Source organism: Sus scrofa, chromosome 3, assembly GCF_000003025.6.
Source record: "Sus scrofa isolate TJ Tabasco breed Duroc chromosome 3, Sscrofa11.1, whole genome shotgun sequence".
Classification (NCBI taxonomy): Eukaryota; Metazoa; Chordata; class Mammalia; order Artiodactyla; family Suidae; genus Sus; species Sus scrofa.
In genome coordinates, this window is record NC_010445.4 from 97,724,161 (window position 1) to 97,744,999 (window position 20,839).

At 40.1% G+C, this 20,839-nt stretch overlaps 1 protein-coding gene across 1 annotated transcript in view; it reads right to left on the minus strand.

Annotated features, from left to right (window-relative positions):
* MTA3 (metastasis associated 1 family member 3) overlaps positions 1-20,839 on the minus strand; it is a 181,466-nt gene that overhangs the window by 122,758 nt on the left and 37,869 nt on the right. The window contains 1 exon segment of the mRNA XM_021087577.1: positions 167-293. Coding sequence (XP_020943236.1) covers positions 167-293 — 127 coding nt within the window.

A 20,839-nucleotide genomic window follows, 5' to 3' on the forward strand; every position in this document is an offset into this window, starting at 1 on the left:
GGATCCTGAACCCACTGAGCGAGGCCAGGGATCAAACCTGCGTCCTCACAGAGAGACAAGTCCTTAACCTGCTGGAACCACAATGGGAACTGCTAGTTTGTTTGCTTTTTTTCCAATAGGCACAATATTACTTAGTACTTCAGATCAACTTCTAAAAGATTCTTACCTGATATGTGTTGCAGGCAGAGATTCATATTGGCGTGACAAAAAGAGTTCCCTATGTTTCAACTGATGTTTCTGTTTATCGGTCAAGTCAGCCTCAATCGTTGTTTCAGATTCTTCCTCAACTTCTTCTACAAATAAAATTCAAAAAATTCATTATTACAAAGTTCATTTTCTATTTGGTTATTAAAGTAGATTAAATCACCCTTTCATTCAATATTTTCTTCCAACTAATTTTAAATTTACATATTTAATTTGAATTACAACCATAAAGCTACCCAGGCCTCAAAAGAAGAAGGGAGCTCCCATCGTGAAACAGCAGAAATGAATCTGACTAGTATCCACAAGGACGCAGGTTCAATCCCTATCCTCGCTCAGTGGGTTAAGGATCCATCATTGCTATGGGTTATGGTTTAAGTCACAGATGTGGGTCAGATGTGGTGTTGCTGTGGCTGTGGTGTAGGCCAGCAGCTGCAGCTCCAATTCAACCCTTAGCCTAGGAACCTCCATATGCCCTAAAAACCAAAACAAACAAACAAAAAAAGAAATTCAATTTTTAAATGGCTGAACAGGAGTTCCCGTCGTGGCGCAGTGGTTAACGAATCCGACTAGGAACCATGAGGTTGCGGGTTCGGTCCCTGCCCTTGCTCAGTGGGTTAACGATCCGGCGTTGCCGTGAGCTGTGGTGTAGGTTGCAGACGCGGCTCGGATCCTGCGTTGCTGTGGCTCTGGCGTAGGCCAGTGGCTACAGCTCCGATTTGACCCCTAGCCTGGGAACCTCCATATGCCGCGGGAGCGGCCCAAGAAATAGCAACAACAACAACAACAAAGGACAAAAAGACAAAAAAAAAAAGACAAAAAAAAAAAAAAAAAAAATGGCTGAACATATGCAAATATCTCCTCTTCCCCCATGAAACCACACCAAAATAGCAATTAAATATATTAACATTTCAATGACAATGAAGCAACAATGGAAAAAAGATCTTCAATAACAACAAAAATTTTAGCAGACATGTACAATTAAAAAAAAAAAAAAAATGGCGCACCTATCCAAGAGAAGGATATGACAATCTCTATGCATACAGAGGGATGCCCTGGAGAAGGCAGACTCAGACAAAGCATGTACTGAATTAGTCCTTGAAGATACCAAGTATTGTGAGAATGAAGAGTGGGGTGAGAGCAAAAAAGGAGGAAGGGGTTGAAAGTCTATCTATAAGATAGTAACAGAATCCCAGAATACTCCATATAAAGAGTATATAATCAGAAAACAAGAAATAGTATAACACATTTTAAACTTGATAACACAAATAAAAAATTAATAGAAGGCTTAGAAGATAATGCTAATGAAATCTCCCAGAAATAAAAGATAACTAAAATCGAAAAAATTAAATAATTAAACAATGAACATGGTCCAATATCCCTCTAAAAAAAGTTCCAGGAAGAAAACAGATTCTTTTACCTCTTTTGGGGGGGGCAGGGGGGATGAGGGAAGACCTATCAAAAAATGATTCAAGAAAATTTCCCTTTACTAAGTATCCAGTGAGACTGAGCATCCAGACAGAATTCCCAGCACACTTTATTCTTTTTAAGTGATAGCAAGAGAAGATCATAAATGTTTACAGGAAGTTTAGGCACAGGCCAAGAAACTACAGTCAGAGTGGAATCACAGAAGAACAGCAACACTGTGTGCAAAGACGGTCGAGCAATGCTATTCAAGAGGAAAAATCATATTCGACCTAGAAGTGCATAAACTGTCAAGCCTGAAAGTAGAGTTAAGATTTATAGTTCTTCCCTGAACAATGTGAGTTTGAACTTCACAGGTCCACTTATACGTGGACTTTTTTTCAATAAATGTAGTATATTGGAAAAATTTTTTGGAGGTTTAAAACAATTTGAAAAAATTTGCAGATGAACCATGTAGCTTAGAAATATCCGAGAAACTAAAAAAGGTATGCCGTGAATTAATAAAATATATGAAGATACTAGCCTATCCTTACATGGGTAATTTTTTTTTTTTTTTTGTCTTTTTTTGCTATTTCTTGGGCCGCTCCCGCGGCATATGGAGGTTCCCAGGCTAGGGGTCCAATCGGAGCTGCAGCCATCGGCCTACGCCAGAGCCACAGCAACGCGGGATTCGAGCCACATCTGCGACCTACACCACAGCTCACGGCAACGCCGGATCCTCAACCCACTGAGCAAGGGCAGGGATCGAACCCGCAACCTCACGGTTTCTAGTCGGATTTGTTAACCACTGCGCCACGACGGGAACTCCGGGTAATTTTTGATAAAAAAAAATTAATACTGTGCTAATTTGCTTACTGTTTTATAACTTTTCGTTCAAGAATTACATTATCATTATCATTCGTTATGTTATAGTGCCTCTCTCTTGTAAATGAAAAAACTGCTTATCAGCCTATAATCAGAGATAAGCGGTTTTTTAAAAGTGTAACAATGTTTCCAATAGTATATTATGAATATGACTGTAAAACTGCATGCAATACAAATTTTTGAAAGGATTCATTCATTATCACATAGGCTAGTGTGACAATAATCACATCAGCTATACTAGGCTATCAGAAAGGATCATAGCTACTTCCTCATTATCAATGAATGGATCATTATACCTGCAAATAAAGATGAATTTCTTTTTTCACATTTCTTTTCTTTCTTTTTTTTGCTTTTCAGGGCCAAACCTGTGGCATATGGAGGTTCCCAAGCTAGGGGTCAAATCAGAGCTGCAGCTGCCGGTCACAACCACAGCAACTTGGGATCCGAGCTGTGTCTGTGACCTACACCACAGCGCCAGATCCTTAACCCACTGCGTGAGGCCAGGGATTGAACCCGCATCCTCATGGATACTAGTAGGGTTGGTTAACCACTGAGCCATGACGGGAACTTCTACATTTTTTTTCATTTTTAATGTCTAATGTTAGTAATACAGATAACATCCACAGTGTTTTGTATTGTATAAGGCAATATTGATGTACGTAGTGACAGATGACTCACTTATAATCAGATAACAAAATTATGGTATCAATAAACTGTAAATGTATTTTCTCTTATGATTTCAATATTTTCTTTTCTCTAACTTACTTACTAATCTATATAACATACAAAATATGTGTTAATCAACTGTCTATGCTATGGATAAAGGCTTCCAGTCAATAGTAGGCAATCAGTTAAGTTTTGGGGGACATGCAGATTTCCAACTGTTCAGGAAGTCAGGGCGCCAACCCCTGGATTACTCAAGGGACAACTGTATTAGGCACCCAAAAGAGGCACTACTCAAGGTGCTGGAGGCAATCAGTAAGCAAAGAAGTTTCTACTGGAGTTCCCGTCATGGTGCAGTGGTTAACGAATCCGACTAGGAACCATGAGGTTGCGGGTTCGGTCCCTGCCCCTGCTCAGTGGGTTAACGATCCGGCGTTGCCGTGAGCTGTGGTGTAGGTTGCAGACGCGGCCCGGATCCTGCGTTGCTGTGGCTCTGGCGTAGGCCGGTGGCTGCAGCTCCGATTGGACCCCTAGCCTGGGAACCTCCATATGCTGCAGGAGCGGCCCAAAGAAAGCAAAAAAACAAATAAACAAAAAAAAGAAGTTTCTACTAAGAAGAAACAATTCAAAGCAACTGCCTTTGGGAAGCAGGACTGGAAGGAAAGGCCAGAAAAAAGAGACAAAGCTTTTACCTGAGAATTTTTCGAAACACTATACTTAGTATTCTTTTTAAAGGGAAAAAAAAACGACTAGATGTCACTTACAGATCTAGTTCCAAATCATTTTAGATAAAAAATTTTTATAAATATACCTATAGAGGCTCACAGATCCTCTGCAGCCTTACCTGGACCAGATCAGACTGTGAAGCTATGGGAACAGCAGGAGCACTGAGAACTCAGAGTCAAGGAGGAGGTGGCTGGCTTCTCACTCAGAAAATGAAGCCCAAGGTTAGGCCTTAGAGGTCTTAATTTTTGGACATTGACTGGCAACACAGGCACACAGAGCAACACATTTCTGCTCTTCATAATTCTTACAAATTTCTTACATATGGAACCAAAACCACAAAAGAGCTTTTATCATATGTGACATCCTAGTTGTAGTTCTTTTGAACTGTATGAAGGCAATGAATGGGCTAAATGTCAGATCTTTTCTACCTTCAAACTTTTTAAAATTCTGAATTGAAAATGAATCTATAAAAATTAGAAACTGAGGAATTCCCATTGTGCTTCAGCGGTAACGAACCCAAATAATATCCATGAGGATGCGGGTTCTATCCCTGACCCTGCTCAGTGGGTTAAGGATCCGGTGTTGCCATGAGTTGTGTGTGGTATAGGTTGAAGATGTGGCTTGGATCCTGTGTTGCTGTGGCTGTGGTATAGGCCAGCAGCTGCAGCTCCGATTCAACCCCTAGCCTGAGAACCTCCATATGCCGCGGGTACAGCCCTAAAAAGAAAAAGAAATAAATAAATAAAACATAAAAATTAGAAACTGATTTAGAAAACAGCCCATCTAGCTCAAAAACAGAACATGACTTAAAATTCCTTGAATGTTCTTTATAATGAAATACTCAAAGTGAAATACAGCACTAAAAGAACCATTTACTTAGAAGTCTAATAACATTTCACCAGTGGAGATCAATGAAGTTATTGCTGCATTGGCACTATTAGCACCAGCAAATATCACATACAAAATTATACTCTTTACCTAATTAGGATTTGACAAACTGTTGTTCCATAAAACACAGCTAGCTGAATTCTAATGTGTACCCTATAGAGCTAACAGCAACAAGCTCTACAAATAATGGTAACAACAGCAAATCTTATTTTCTTGTACAACCTCTTGATACAGGTGAAAAGGAATAAAATCTCTGAATTTCAACCCAATCAAACACAGAAATCATAATAGTGTCTGAAACTTTTTTCTTTTTTGTCTTTTTTTTTTCTGTCTTTTCTAGGGCCGCACTTGTGGCATATGGAGGTTCCTAGGCTAGGGGTCTAATCGGAGCTGTAGCTGCCAGCCTACGCCAGAGCCACAGCAACACAGATCTAAGCTGCGTCTGCGACTACACCACAGCTCACGGCAATGCAAGATCCTTAACCCACTGGGCAAGACCAGGGATGGAACCCGCAACCTCATGGTTCCTAGTTGGATTCATTAACCACTGAACCACGACGGGAACTCCTGAAACTCTTTTTTTCAAGTTTGTAAGTTAAATTTCATTTAAATATTTGTATAAACCTTACTGGCTTCTGAACAAGAGTGATTCCCATGCCATTAACATCCTGAAAACGTTAAACAACCACAATGACAAAAACGGGCATTTAGACAATGAAAAATTTAAAAAGACCAAATATAACTATCATCATCAAAAATCATGGTAATATATTTATATTATGAATTTAATACTTTTGCATTTTATATATAATTGGAAAAATTATGGTAATATATTTACATTACGATTTTTTTTAACCATTTTACCAAACTTGGTGAAACATCAAATTTGCTGCCTTCTAGAAGTTATTGAAGCAGAAGTCCCATACAAATAGTGCAGTGACAGAAGAATTATTTACTGCACTTTCTTTGAGATTGAGTTTTTTAACAATAGGGCACTAGGGGTATGAACAGGAGAAAGAATACAGAAGGACGCTCTACAAAGGGATTGCATGAAGTTTTAAGGAGCAATATAAACATCACTATACTTAACTGAGATGTGCTTCGGCAATATGTGGCATTCAATGCGTGACCCAACAAGACTCTCACAAATTTCAGTTTTAGGCTACAGGATGAAAGAATCCATGGCCCAAGAGCTCAGCAAAGGCTAACTACCATGCAGGCTGAGGGGATGGGGTAAGGCTGTCCAAGAAGCAGGGCTGAGAGAAGAACTCAAAGTAGCTGAGTAATCCGAAACACTAGAGCATCCAGGTATAGGATAAAGATCAGTTTCAGCAGCAGGTTACAATCAGGAACTCAGGCAAAGCTTTAGAGATTGGGCATGTGACATATAATTGGACCAGAATAGGCAACTGATGGTTTAGGAAGCTGAGCAACAAGAGACAGAATCCAGGGAAGGTAGTCATTATTGATTGTAGGTACTTGACCTGAATTGGATATTTCTCAGAAGAAGTCAAAATTATAATCTCTACATGGTAGGTAGAATAGAGGGGGGAGAGCAGGCAGAAGGAGGGTTCTCCACAGGCTATTCTCAAACAAACTTAGGTCTCTGTTTTAATCAACTATCAACCAACACTGATAAGATGTAAGCCGGTAGAGACCGTACAGAAAAGCAAGTGGTTAAACAGTTGTCTATAGATGCATTTAACTAGCACCCAAATGTTTGAAGGCATATTACTGGAGTGAAAATAGCTCAGCATTGATGCAACACAAGTCTGTCTGGTAAGAAAAAAAAAATCCTCAGAAAAGGAACAAGTAATTTGAGTAAAAATTAGAAGGATTTTAATGACAATTGTGATTTTAGGGAACTATCTGAATGAAAAGAAAGAAAAAGTTTGTCAGTCTAGAGCCAAATGATCGATAAATGAACATCAATGATAGCAATGAACAATGTGAATGCAATGAAAAATTCAACTCTAAGAAAATTTCATTTACAATAGCACCAAAGGAAAAAATACTAATGAATATATTTAACAAATGATAAAACTTGTATACTAAAACCTACAAGACATTTTTAGCAAAAAAATTAAAGACTTAAAGGGAAAACTATGTTCACGGATTAGAAGATTTAATACCATTAAGATGGAAATGCTTCCTAAATTTATCTATGAATTTAATACAACCCCTACCAAATTTCCAACTGCCTTTTTCACAAAAATTGGCAAATTAATCCTAAAATTCATATGGACATGTAAGCGACCAGAATAGCCAGAATAATTTTGAAAAAGTACTAATGTGACAGGATTCACATTTCCAGATTTCAAAGCTCACATCAAAGCTACAGAAACCAAGGAGTTCCCACTGTGGTGCAGTGGGTTAAGAATCTAACTGTAGTGGCTGGCATCAATCTGGAGGCAAAGGTTTGATCCCTGGCCTGGCACAGTGAGTTAAAGGATCCAGCACTGCTGCAGTTGCAGCTCAGATTTAATCCCTTGCCTGGGGAGCATCCATATGCCTCAGGTGCGGCCATAAAAAAAAAAAAAAAAAAAAAAAAAAAACAACCTACAACAAGCAAGACTATGTGACACTGGCTTAAGGATAGGCATAGATTAATTGAATATAACTGGGGGTCGAGAAGTACGCCCATACATTTATGATTAAATGATTCTGGATAAGGGTGCTAAGACAATTCACTCAGGGAATGAATAGACTTTTCTACAAACGCTGCTAAGAACTGGATATCCACATGCGATGAATAAAGCTGGACCCTCACAACACGTACAAAAATCAATTCAAAATGGATCACAGATCTAAAACTTAAATAAAATGATTAGAATAAAATATAGGTGTAGCAGTTCCCTGGTGGTCTAGTAGCTAAGGACCCACTGTTGTCACTACTGTGGCTCAGGTGACCGCTATGGCTCAGGTACGATCCCTGCCCTAAGTACTTCTGCATGCTGTAATAAAAAATAAAAAATTTTAAAGAAATAAATAAAACACAGGTGTAACTCTTCGTGAGACTTAGGCTGGGCAACAGTTTCTTCAACTATGGCATTCCTAATGAAATCAGAAGCAACCAAAGAAAAAAAATAGATAAATTAGAATTAATATTAACTACTCAGCCATAAAAAAGGACAAAATAATGCCATTTGCAACAACATGGATGGAACTAGAGACTCTCATACTGAGTGAAGTGAGTCAGAAAGAGAAAGACAAATACCATATGATACCGCTTATATGTGGAGTCTAAAATACGGCACAAATAATCTATTTACAAAACAAACAGATTATGGACATGGAGGACAGACTTGTGTTTCCCAGGTAGGGAGAGAAAGTGGGATGTATTGGGAGACTGGGTTAGTAGGTGCAAACTAGTGCATCTGGAGTGGATAAGCAATGAGATCCTACTGCATAGCACAGGGAACTATATCCAATCACTTGTGATGGAACAGGATGGAGGATAACGTGAAAAAAGAATACACATATGTATTTATACATATCTGGGTCACTTTGCCATACAGCAGAAATCGATAGAACATTATAAATCAACTATATTAAAATTTTTTAAGAATATTAAAATTTTTGTGCTTAAAAGGATACTCTTAAGAAAGCAGAGACAACCCATAGAAAGGGAGAACATATTTGCAAATCATGTATCTCATGAGGGTCTAGTATCTAGAATACATAAAAAACTCTTAAAACTCAACAAAAAGACAACCCAATTAAATAATGAGCAAAAGATATAAAAAGACATTTCTCCAAGAAGACATACAAAGAAGCAATAAGTACATGAAAAGCTGTTCAACATTATTAGTCACTAGGAAAATGCAAATCAAAACTACAATGAAGAGAAAGACAAATATCCTATGACATCACTTATATGTGGAATCTAAACTATGATTCAAATGAACTTATTGGCAAAAGAGAAACAGACTCACACACACAGAAAACAAATTTGTGTTTACCAAAGGGGAAAGCAGGGGAGGGTAAATTAGGAGTTTGGGATGAACAGATACATACTGCAGTATATAAAATAGACAAATACTGCTATATATAATAAATAGTAAGGACCTACTGTACGGAACAGGGAACTATACTCATCATCTTGTAATAACCTATAATGGAAAAAATCTGATAAATATGAAAAATAATATGAATATATATTCATATATATATGAATATATTTGCTGTGCTCCTGAAACTAACACAACATTGTAAATCAATTCTACATCAATAAAATAAATGAATAAAATATAAAATGTAAAAAACTCTACTAAGGTTTTTTACATTGACTAGAATGACTATAATCAAAAAGATAATAAGCAAAAATGTTGAGAAATTGTAATCTTTGTGCATTACTGTTGGGAATGTCAAACTGTACAGCTGCATTGTAAAACAGTTCAACAGCTCCTCAAATTGCTAAAAGCCAGTCCATTCTTAGGTATATACCCAAGAGAACTGAAAACATATCAACATGAAACATATAAATAAATGTTTATAGTAGCATTATTTATAACTGCCAAAAAGTGGAAACAACCCAAATGTCTGACGAATGGATAAACAAATGTAGTATATCCATATAATGGGATATTTATCATTTGGCCATAAAGAGGAATGAAGGGCTGATTCATGCTGCGACATGGATGAACCTGGAGATATTATACTAAATGAAACATTACAAAAGTGAAAGACACAAAGCCAAATATTTTATGATTCCATTTATAAGAAAAACCCAGAATAGGCAAATCCACAGACAGGAAGTAAACTGGTGGCTGACATATGAGTGAAAGGGGAGTAAAGGAGTGACTGTTAATGGGTACAGGGTTTCTTTTTAGAGTGATAAAAATGTCCTGGAATTAGGAGTTCCCGTCGTGGCGCAGTGGTTGACCAATCCGACTAGGAACCATGAGGTTGCGGGTTCAGTCCCTGCCCTTGCTCAGTAGGTTAACGATCCGGCGTTGCCATAAGCTGTGGTGTAGGTTGCAGACGCGGCTCGGATCCCACATTGCTGTGGCTCTGACGTAGGCCGCTGGCTACAGCTCCGATTCGACCCCTAGCCTGGGAACCTCCATATGCCGTGGGGAGCGGCCCAAGAAATGGCAAAAAGACCAAAAAAAAAAAAAAAAAAAAGAATAGGACTCAATGGAAAAAAAACATTTTTTTTCTTTTTTTTTTCTTTTATAGGGCTGCGCCCACAGCATATGAAAGTTCCCAGGCTAGAGGTCAAATTGAGCTACAGCTGCCAGCCTACACCACAGCCACAGTAACACCAGATCCAAGCCGCATCTTCGACCTACACCACAGCTCAAGGCAACTCCAGATCCTTAAACTACTGAGAGAGGATAGGGATCGAACCTGAAACCTCATGGTTCCTAGTCGGACTCGTTTCTGTTGTACCACAACGGGAACTCCTGAAAAATACTTCTTTTGCCTGTAACTAAACTCTAATCCATGTTAAACTGTATTTTTCCTTAATGAGACAGCTACCAGAGTTGATAATCATTTTTTTACCTATATCTTCCTTCTCTCCATATCTTTGTATCACATTGCCAAAATAAAAAATTTCTGAAATATATACAAATAAATACACATTATTATAAATATACAAATAAAGTTTGAGTTTGAAGATTTAAAAAAGGAGGGAAACAAAAGAGAAAAGTGGCCCATCTTGGGAGATCCAAAACAGGAAAGAACTAAAAGTCAATGTTTCTATAAGGGAATACATGAGATAAATAGGGAGAATACTGGAGTGGATGAAAAGTTACTAGAAGAAAGATGATCACATGTAAATTTGAAGAGTCTCTGAGATTTTGATACTAATCCATGAGATTCTCACCAACCTCCAGGTGAAGGAGTCCCCTACTCTTTGCTACAAAGCAGCACTCACATAAGTTTAAGGTACTTGTCACAGTATGCTCTGCACTACAATCATGTGACTCACAGAATTCTTTGAAAACAAAGAAGGGTCAGGGAGTTCCCCTCATGGCTCAGTGGTTATCGAACTTGACTAGCATCCATGAGGACACGGTTCGATCCCTGGCCTTGCTCAGTGGGTTAAGGATCCAGCATTGCCGCGAGCTGTGGTGTAGGCTGGTGGGTACAGCTCTGATTGGACCCCTAGCCTGAGAATCTCCATATGCAGCTGGTGTGGCCCTGAAAAGAAAAGAAAACAAAGAATGGTCATTTCTCTTCTATCAATGCTGTTTTCCTCATGGGGTAAAAGTGGTGGACCCTCAAGAAATGCTCACAGTAAATCAGCCGAGAATTTATCAGTAACACCCAAATCAGCTGCTGTGAGGATAGACTCACAAAGTGATGACAAACACTCCACCTAGTAACCACCAAAAGTACCGTAGGAGTTTCCCATTGTGGCTCAGCAGGTTAAGAACCCGGCATAGAGTCAGTGAGGATGAAGGTTCCATCCCTGGCCTTGCTTAGTGGCTTAAGGATCCAGCGTTGCCTAAAGCTGCAGTGAAGATTGCATACATGGCTTAGATGTGGCTGTAGCATAGGCTGGCAGCTCCAGCTCCAATTCGACCTCTAGCCTGGGAACTTCCATATGCCACAGGTGTATGGAAGCAAAACAAAACAAAAAAAGCAAAACAAAAACAACAACAAAAAATTTTTTCTGGCAGAATACTTGTGCCAGCTGTTCTCAAGCATTTTTTTTTTTTTTTTTTTTTTGTCTTTTTGCTATTTCTTGGGCCGCTCCCGCGGCATATGGAGGTTCCCAGGCTAGGGGTCCAATTGGAGCTGCAGCCACTGGCCTACACCAGAGCCACAGCAACGAGGGATCCGAGCCGTGTCTGCGACCTACACCACAGCTCATGGCAACGCCGGATCCTCAACCCACTGAGCAAGGGCAGGGACCGAACCCACAACCTCATGGTTCCTAGTCGGATTCGTTAACCACTGCACCACGACAGGAACTCCTGTTCTCAAGCATTTTAATCTCAGGAGCACTTTATACTCTTCAATCCCATCAAGGACATTACACAAGTTTAGTTTTACATGGGTTACATCTACCAATTAAAATGAAGAAATTTTAATTTATTTAGTCTCGTTAGAGCCACACCCCCAGCACATGGAGGTTCCCAGGCTAAAGGTCTAATTGGAGCTGTAGCCACTGGCCTGCACCACAGTCACAGCAACGACAGACCCAAGCCTTGTCTTTGACTTACACCACAGTTCACAGCAATGCCGGATCCTTTACCCGCTGAGCAAGGCCAGGGATCGAACCCGCAACCTCACGGTTACTAGTTGGATTTGTTTCTGCTGCACCACGATGGGAACTCCAAGAAATGTTTAAAACACAGGAAATCAGAAACACAATGCATTATCATGAGTGATGATGTCATCACATGTCATACAGGCTAGAAAAACCACTATATACTCATGAGAGAATCAGAAGGACAATCAAATGACAGCTTAGCGTTATCATGAAAACTGTTTCCACCACAAGAAAAACTGACTTACACAAAAGAAATATTAAAGTCCAACCTGAAAAGAAACACAAGAACTGGCTGAACTTTACTGAGTTTCAGAAACCTGTCACAGAAATTTTATCTTCACATTGTGAGATACAATGACTCATAAGTTGTTCTACAGCAAGTTAGGATCCCATCAGAAATTTAAGCTATTTCTGCTTTACATTTATTTATTCCAAGAACACTGCATCTGGCAAAGGCTGCCCAATCTTATAATATATTCAAAGTCCATCTGGAATTTTATGCAGCCTTAACATGCCACCATGCATTTTTCCACTTGCTATCAATTTTAAAACTTAAAAAACAAAATAAAAGAATTTAGAAGTAACCGAATTTTCCAGCACCACAAAACTACCATTCTCTCCCATTCATTACAGACAAAGCAGCCAGCATTCTCCTACAACACAACTTATTTCTCCCTTGCTTTGATTAAAAGAAAAAAAATAAAAAATAAAAGAAAAAAAAAGCCTCATGGTTTATAGATCTTCTAATGTTCTGCCCTGCCATATGTTTCACCTACTTCCCCCAACAACCACACTCCACTCCGGTGGGGGGCGGTGGGGGGGGAAGAAAATGTACTGATGTGCCTGCCAACGTGTTCTAGAGATATCTGTGAGGAAGACATAAAAGTCCTGCCCTGATAAAGATTACAGATGATCCAGAATTATAGATAAGAATATATACTTTCAAGTGTGGTAAGAATTATAAGAGTATATAGGGTACTCTAGAAATATTACAGAGGAAACTAATGCAGCCTGAGAGGCCAGCTGAGCTTTCTCTGAAGAAACATAGTTTAAGATGAGACCTGAAGGATAAAAGAGGGAGAAGTGAGGGGGCCCTCACTCTTTTGACTAGAGCTCACAACCACCAGATAAGGCTGGCCCAGGTCCTTATCTGTACTTGGGCTTGGCTTGAACCTTGTGAATTTCCTGCTTTTACCTTCACATCCTGCTAACTAAATCAGCTGAGAGCCTCACTTAAGGTGACTGGAACTGTTCTGGTTTTAAAATCCAAAGTCCTATGTTCAGAGAACCCCTTAGTCCTAGGCAAACCAGGACGGCTGGTCACCCTAGCCCTCATATTACTAAACCTAAGTATTACGTTTGGGCCTACTAAAAGAAAAGTTCTGGTCCTATAATGGCTAAACTTGAAAAAATGGAAAATGCCAAGTCTCATCAAGAATGTGGCCTGACTAGAATTCACACACATTGACAGAGGAAGTGAAAATTGGTTCAACCACCGTGGAAATCTGTTCAGCAATATCTACTAAGCTATATTTATATACCCACCCCATGATCCAACAATTCCAATCCTCAGTATCTACCCAAAAGGGATGAGAGTTTGGGTACATCAAAAGAATGTCACAGCAGCTATATAACAGGAGCCAAAACTGGAAACCACTCAAGCCACCAGATAAACTGCTGGGCCAGGAAAAAAAAACAAAAAAAACAACAACAAAAACTGATGCAAGCAATAATATAGATGGATCCCACAGACACTGTGCTGAGCAAAAAAAGTCAAGCAAAAAGGATAAATGCTTCACTGAGATGAAGTCAGAGACCAGGCCAAGCTAACAGGTGGTAGTAGACATCACAGTGGTTACCTGGGGAGGAAGAGGGTACTAATGACCAGGAATGGGTACAAAGAACCTCCTGAGGTATTAGAAAGGTTATGTACCTTGATCTGAGTGGTAGTAATAGAAACGAATACATGTGTGAAAATTTACTGAACAGCCCACTTACCTATTATAGATCTTCGTATCTTGATTTTAACCTATTTTTTAAAAGAACTGGGATTTCTCCTATCAGACAAAGGATATACCAAGGACCAGATCCACCCTCCTATCTGAAACAACCAAAATTTACAAACTTGGGGTTCTTACAAATTTATTCCCCAAAATCAAAAATTAATAAATTATTTTAAAAGCAGAAAAAAACCCATAAAACATGGGGTCACTGGCACATCAGGCAATGAAGCACGGTGATCCCTGAGAAACGGGACACAAGCGAGGTGAGTCCTAAGTACTGGTCCTCCTCACTGCTGTGACAGTTCCCAGGCAACAATGAAGGTGGGGAGACTGAGGCAGAGTCTGGCAGATGCCCGGAGTCGAGGAGAAAACGGCGAGAGTCTAGGGAGACCAAAGCAACCAGAGTTGAGAAGACAGAGGACCAGAGCACAGAGAAAACCTGATAATCCTTGAACACAGCATCCACCCGTGAGCACGTAAGGAAACTGCCATAAACCAGGGAAAGCATCAGCAGGAACAGGGCCCAGGGCTCACGCGGGGCCATGAACAGTGCTTGTTCCCAAACAACCACACTGGTAAAACTCATAATTCACGGTGTATTGGGTAGAGTACACAAAAAGGTCGTGCCGAAGTAATGGGGAACAATTAAGCCCTAGACTGAGCACTGACTACTCCGTAACCCACTTAACAAATATACATTAAGCTATCAACGCAACAACCACTTTTGTTTCCAAGTAACTTAAGTGCATCCCAGAAAAAGGCTCAAGAAAATTTATAGAAATATAAAAATATCCAGGACATAAAAAAGTAAAATTTACAGTGACTGCTACATATCTATCAGGAGGCCTAAACTTAACGACTGATCACATGCAGTACTGGCAATGATGTGAGGGAACCAGAACTCCCCTACACTGCAGGTGGGAATGTAAAATGCTACAATCACTTGGCAAAGCGTTCATAGTTTCTTTCTTTTTTTTTTTTTTTTTCTTTGGTCTTTTTAGGGGCCAGTCCTGAGGCACATGAGGTTCCCAGGCTAGGGGTCTAATCAGAGCTACAGCTGCCGGCCTACAACAGAGCCACAGCAACACCAGATCCAAGCCACATCTGCAACCTACACCACGGCTCACGGCAACGCCGGATCCTTAACCCTCTAAGCAAGGCCAGGGATCAAACCCGAGTCCTCATGGATACTAGTTGGGTTCATTACCGACAGGACTCCCTGTCTGCTCGTTTGTTGACAGACATTTCAGTTGTTTACAGTTTTTGGCTATGTCAGATAAAGCTGCTGTGAAGATTTGCATACATGTCTTTACACAGACATGTATTTTCTCTTGCTTTGTGGTGGAGTGGCTTTATCATATGATATGGATATTTCTAGACTTTTAACAAACTACAAACTGGAGTTCCCGTTGTGGCTCAGCAGATACTAATCTGACTAGTATCTGTGAGGACACAGGTTCAATTCCCAGCCTCGCTCAGTGGGTTAAGGATCCAACGTTGCCATGAGCTGTGGTATAGGTTGCAGATGTGGCTCGGATCTGGCACTGCCGTGACTGTGGTGTAGGCCAGCAGCTACAGCTCCATTTCAACCCCTAGCCTGGAAACTTCCATATGCCACAGGTACAGCCTAAAAAGACCAAAAACAAAAGACCCTAAAAATTATACATGTGTTCCGATCTAATCATTCCACCAAAAAAGATAAATTCATGAGAATATATCTACTAGAATCATCACTGAAGCATTTTTCTAATCCTTTTCCCTGTAGACTGCTAAATAATCTGCAATAATTCTACAATGTTACACACTATTTAAAGTTGTGAATTATGTGATATACAAATCACCAATATAAGAAATATGAGCCACTTCATACTATAGGATATAATCTTATTCAAAGCTTTAAACAGTCTGGAAACCAAAGGTCAGAAAATTTATAGTTTGCCATGACAAAATAGAAAGAAGAATCAATCATAGAATACAGGATTACAACTACATTTCTTACAAACATTTTCTGCAGAATATTTCCTTCTAGGGGCCTTTCACTAATGAGCTTCATAATTTCTAAAAATTTCATACAATTCTGTCATCCTTTCCTGTCCTATTTATAGCAATTAATATGAAAAGATAGATAATCCTAAACAAGTGTTTTAAAACTCTTTTCAAAAATCATTTTAAAATAAAGAAATAAAAGTCTTTTCAAATAGGGAAGAATATGGAAAATATTTCTCCAACTGTATAGAGTACTGAGTAATCTGGGAGTTTCCGTCGTGGCGCAGTGGTTAACGAATCTGACTAGGAACCATGAGGTTGTGGGTTCTATCCCTGGCCTTGCTCAGTGGGTTAAGGATCTGGCATTGCCGTGAGCTGTGGTGTGGGTCGCAGACGAGGCTCAGATCCCGAGTTGCTATGGCTCCGGTATAGGCCGGTGCTACTGCTCCAATTAGACCCCTAGCCTGGGAACCTCCATATGCCGCGTGAGCGGTCCTAGAAAAGGCAAAAAGACCCCCCCCCAAAAAAAAAAAAAAAAAGAATAGAGTACTGAGTAATCTGAAAACAACCTCAACAAAAGAAGAAATGGATTTGCTGCTTGAACTATGAAAACCCAACAAAGGAGTCAACCATATTACAATTTAAAAGCAAAAAGATTTAAAAAAAAAAACAGGAAATCAAGAGCTACTCTTGTGGCTCAGCAAAAACTAATCTGACTAGTATCCATGAGGAGGTAGGTTCAATCCCTGGCCTCGCTCAGTGGATTCAGGATCTGGCATTGCTGTGAGCTTTGGTGTAAGCTGAAGATAACACTCAGGTCTGGCATTGCTGTGGCTGTGGCGTAGGCCAGTGGCTACAGCTCCAATTTGACCCTTAGCCTGGAAACCTCCATATACCACAGGTGTGGCCCTTAAAAAAAAAAAAAAAGCAAGACAAAACAGGAAATCAGAGTTCCCATTGTGGCTCAGCGGTAACAAACCTGACTAGTATCCATGAGGACATGAGTTCCATCCATGGCCTCACATAGTAGGTTATAGAACCAGCATTACCATGAGCTGAGGTGTATATAGCAGACGCGGCTCAGATCTGGTGTTGCTGTGGCTGTGGTGTGGGCCAGCAGATGCACCTGATTCAACCCCTGGCCTGGGAACTTCCATTCGCCAATAGTTGGGCCCTAAAAAGACACCCCCCTCCCAAAAAAAACAGGAAATAAAATATTTTACTTGTTATCTCAAGAGATGTGTTTAGTGCCCTAATCTTCAATGATTTTCTACCAGGTTGAAATTCATTCCTCTCAGGAACAGCAATTTCACTCACATGAATTATACCAATACTCTTAAATGTGAAACAAGTTTCGCTAACCAGCTATTTTTATAACCTTGCCACACAAAGACTCACAATTCCCCACAATGTAAAAATATTCATGCGGTTTTAAAAACTACTGTAAGTATTATACACTGGGTCTGGAGGAGGAAAAAAAACTATTAAGAAGGATGAAATTATAAAAATAATTTTTTTATGCAACGAAGCTGTTAGAACCAAGATATTGTATCAGATGGTATCTGAAACTATACTTTATTCCAATATCTATAAACACTGGCCAACAGAAAGGTTTAGTTTAGCTGTGAAGAAAATGAATTTTTTTTTTGTTTTTGTTTTTGTTTTTTTTGTCTTTTGTCTTATTGTTGTTGTTGTTGTTGTTGTTGTTATTGTTGCTATTTCTTGGGCCGCTCCCGCGGCATATGGAGGTTCCCAGGCTAGGGGTTGAATCGGAGCTGTAGCCACCGGCCTACGCCAGAGCCACAGCAACGCAGGATCCGGGCCGCGTCTGCAACCTACACCACAGCTCACGGCAACGCCAGATCCTTAACCCACTGAGCAAGGGCAGGGATCAAACCCGCAACCTCATGGTTCCTAGTCGGATTCGTTAACCACTGCGCCACGACGGGAACTCCAAGAAAATGAATTATTCCAGTAAACTTTGGGGGTGGGGGAAGGGAAGCTATCATGCTCATAAAGCACAATCTATGGGAAGTAAACCCTTTAGGAGTTCCCATTGTGGCACAGCGGAAACGAATCCGACTAGTACCCATGGGGATGTGGGTTTGATCCCTGGCCTCACCCTATGGGTCAGGGGACTCAGCATTGCTGTGGGCTGTGGTGTAAGTGGCAGACATGGTTCAGATCCCGCATTGCTGTGGCTGTGGTGTAGGCCAGCAACCTGGGAACTTGCATATGCCCCAGGTGTAAAAAAGAAAGAAAGTAACCGTTTAATCCAGGTAAGAACTCTATTACAACTATTCTTTTTTTTTTCTTTTTTTTTTTTGTCTTTTTAGGCCCACGCCCTTGACAAATGGAAGTTCCCAGGCTAGGGATCAAATCGGAGCTGCAGCTGCCAGCCTATGCCATTGCCACAGCAATGCCAAATACGAGCCACATCAGCAACCTACACCACAGCTCACGGCAACACCAGATCCTTAACCCACTGATTGGGGCCAAGGATCGAACCCATATCTTCATGAATACTAATCAGGTTTACCATTGAGCGACGATGGGAACTCCTATAACTATTATTATTTGACCTACAGGTAAGATGCAATTTCTTCTCTTTCACTAAAGGGAATTAAAAAAATTAAAAACCAAGGAATTCTCCTGTTCAAGGAGTTTGCAGTGGGATAAGGATCTGGCATTGTCACTGTGTGGCACAGGTTCGATCCCTAGCCCAGGAACTTCAACATGCAGTGGGTGCAAAAAAAAAAAAAAAAAAAAAAATCAAGAATTGATCTAATGTTCTGCATAAAATGTAGGACAAAGAAAACACAAAATAAAAGTAAACAGTCCAAACTAAGCCTATTATTTTCCTTCAAATCATATACCAATCCAGCCCTAAAAGTTCAAGATCTTCCACCAGTAAAAATATGGTACAGGAGTTCCCATTGTGACACAGTGGAAACGAATCCAACTAGGAACCATGAGGTTGCGGGTTCATTCCCTGGCCTCAATCACTGGGTTAAGGATCTGGCATTGCCATGAGCTGTGGCATAGGGTCGGTAGCTGTAGCTCCGATTAGACCCTAGCCTGGGAACCTCCATAGGCCATGGGTGCAGATCTTAAAAAAATATATATATATACACTTATATATATATATACACACACACACATAGTACATATTTTACATTTTACATTTACATTTTACATTTTACATTTTTGGAAGTTTCAAAAATTAATGCCATAAATTAATGCAAATTCTAATGTGGATTCAAAAAACACTGAAAAAATATTACATGGCATGCTCACTTTAATCAATCTATTTCTACAGAATTTGGATGCTCATTACATTCCTCTATTACCTAAGTAGAATGAGTCCAGGAATGGTTTTATTCTCCATTCTTTTACCAATTAAAAGACAAAAGGAGATAGGACAGGATAAATTCCTCTCACTAAAAACAACTTGGGAATACGCATTTTTACAGTTTAAGTACTTCAGCCTTTTTCTCCTTCCAAACGATTCAAACTACAAAACAAGTTTACATCTAAGAAATGTTGAAAGTTAAAAAATACTATTAATAATGTTATGCCAAAGAACATTTACAACGGGCCTTTAAAAAAGGTGCAGCACAAAGCTCAGAACAATCATTATGAGCATCAGTTAGAAGGTTTTCCAGAAAGGAAGGAGCCACCTGGAGGAAACAAGGCAATAGGAGGGCTTCTGAAACACCGTAACTTCCACTTAAGCAGAAGCATCTTCACTAGGAATGTGTAACACATAATTGCTATTTGTTAATCTCTACAAGTAACTGCTATTCACATGGAGCAAAATATCTCTTCCAGCTCACCCATAGCTCTTTACCCTTGCCAGATTGGAGATGGTGGTGGAGGAGGGTACTGGTGGTGGAGGTAATGATGGAGGAATAGAAACATCCTCCAGGAACCATGGTGAGGACGCAATGTTCTGTGTAGGGGAGATGCACCTGGCAGTGCCAACAACCAGTCTCATGGAGTCACTTCCCAAAGACACGCTGACCTTCATAGTACACACTCCTCAACACCACTTTGTCTTGCGCATTTTCTGATATAATGGGACCCACATACTACGACTCTGAAAAGGGGAACGTAAGTATGAAAAGGAAGGTTTTAAGCCCAACAGCCATTTACATGAACTGATGGAAGAGGTATAAACATATTCAAAGCTATGCATCTTATTTCTTTGCCAAGTTATTACCAAAAGCTGAACTGACTGTGAAAGCCTCCTGCACTAGAAAGGCAGAGGCTTTTGAGACATTTCTCACCAATTATTTGAGGGCCCAGTAAGTGGAGACAATGGCAACAGAGGAATAAAAGACCAGGGTCACTACCATCAGGAGCTCATATTCAGGAGTTCCCTGGTGGCTCAGCAGGTTAAAGATTTGGCGTTGTCACTGCTACGGCTCAGGTCTATGCTGTGGCATAGGTTGGACCCCTGGCCTGGGAACTTCCAAATGTTATTTGTGTTACCAATGGAGTTCCAGTCGTGGTGCAGTAGTCAACGAATCCGACTAGGAACCATGAGGTTTCGGGTTCGATCCCTACCCTTGCTCAGTGGGTTAAGGATCCGGCATTGCCGTGAGCTGTGGTGTAGGTCACAGACACGGCTTGGATCTAGCGTAGCTGTGGTTCTGGCATAGGCCGGCGGCTACAGCTCTGATTAGACCCCTAGCTTGGGAACCCCCATATGCCACGGGAAGCGGCCCTAGAAAAGGCAAAAAAAAAAATTTAAAAAAAATGTTATTTGTGTTACCAAAAAAAAGAAGAGCTCTAATTCAACTTAAAGTTGCTATGAGTTTTGCTAAGTTACTGACTTCTCTTTGTGCCACTG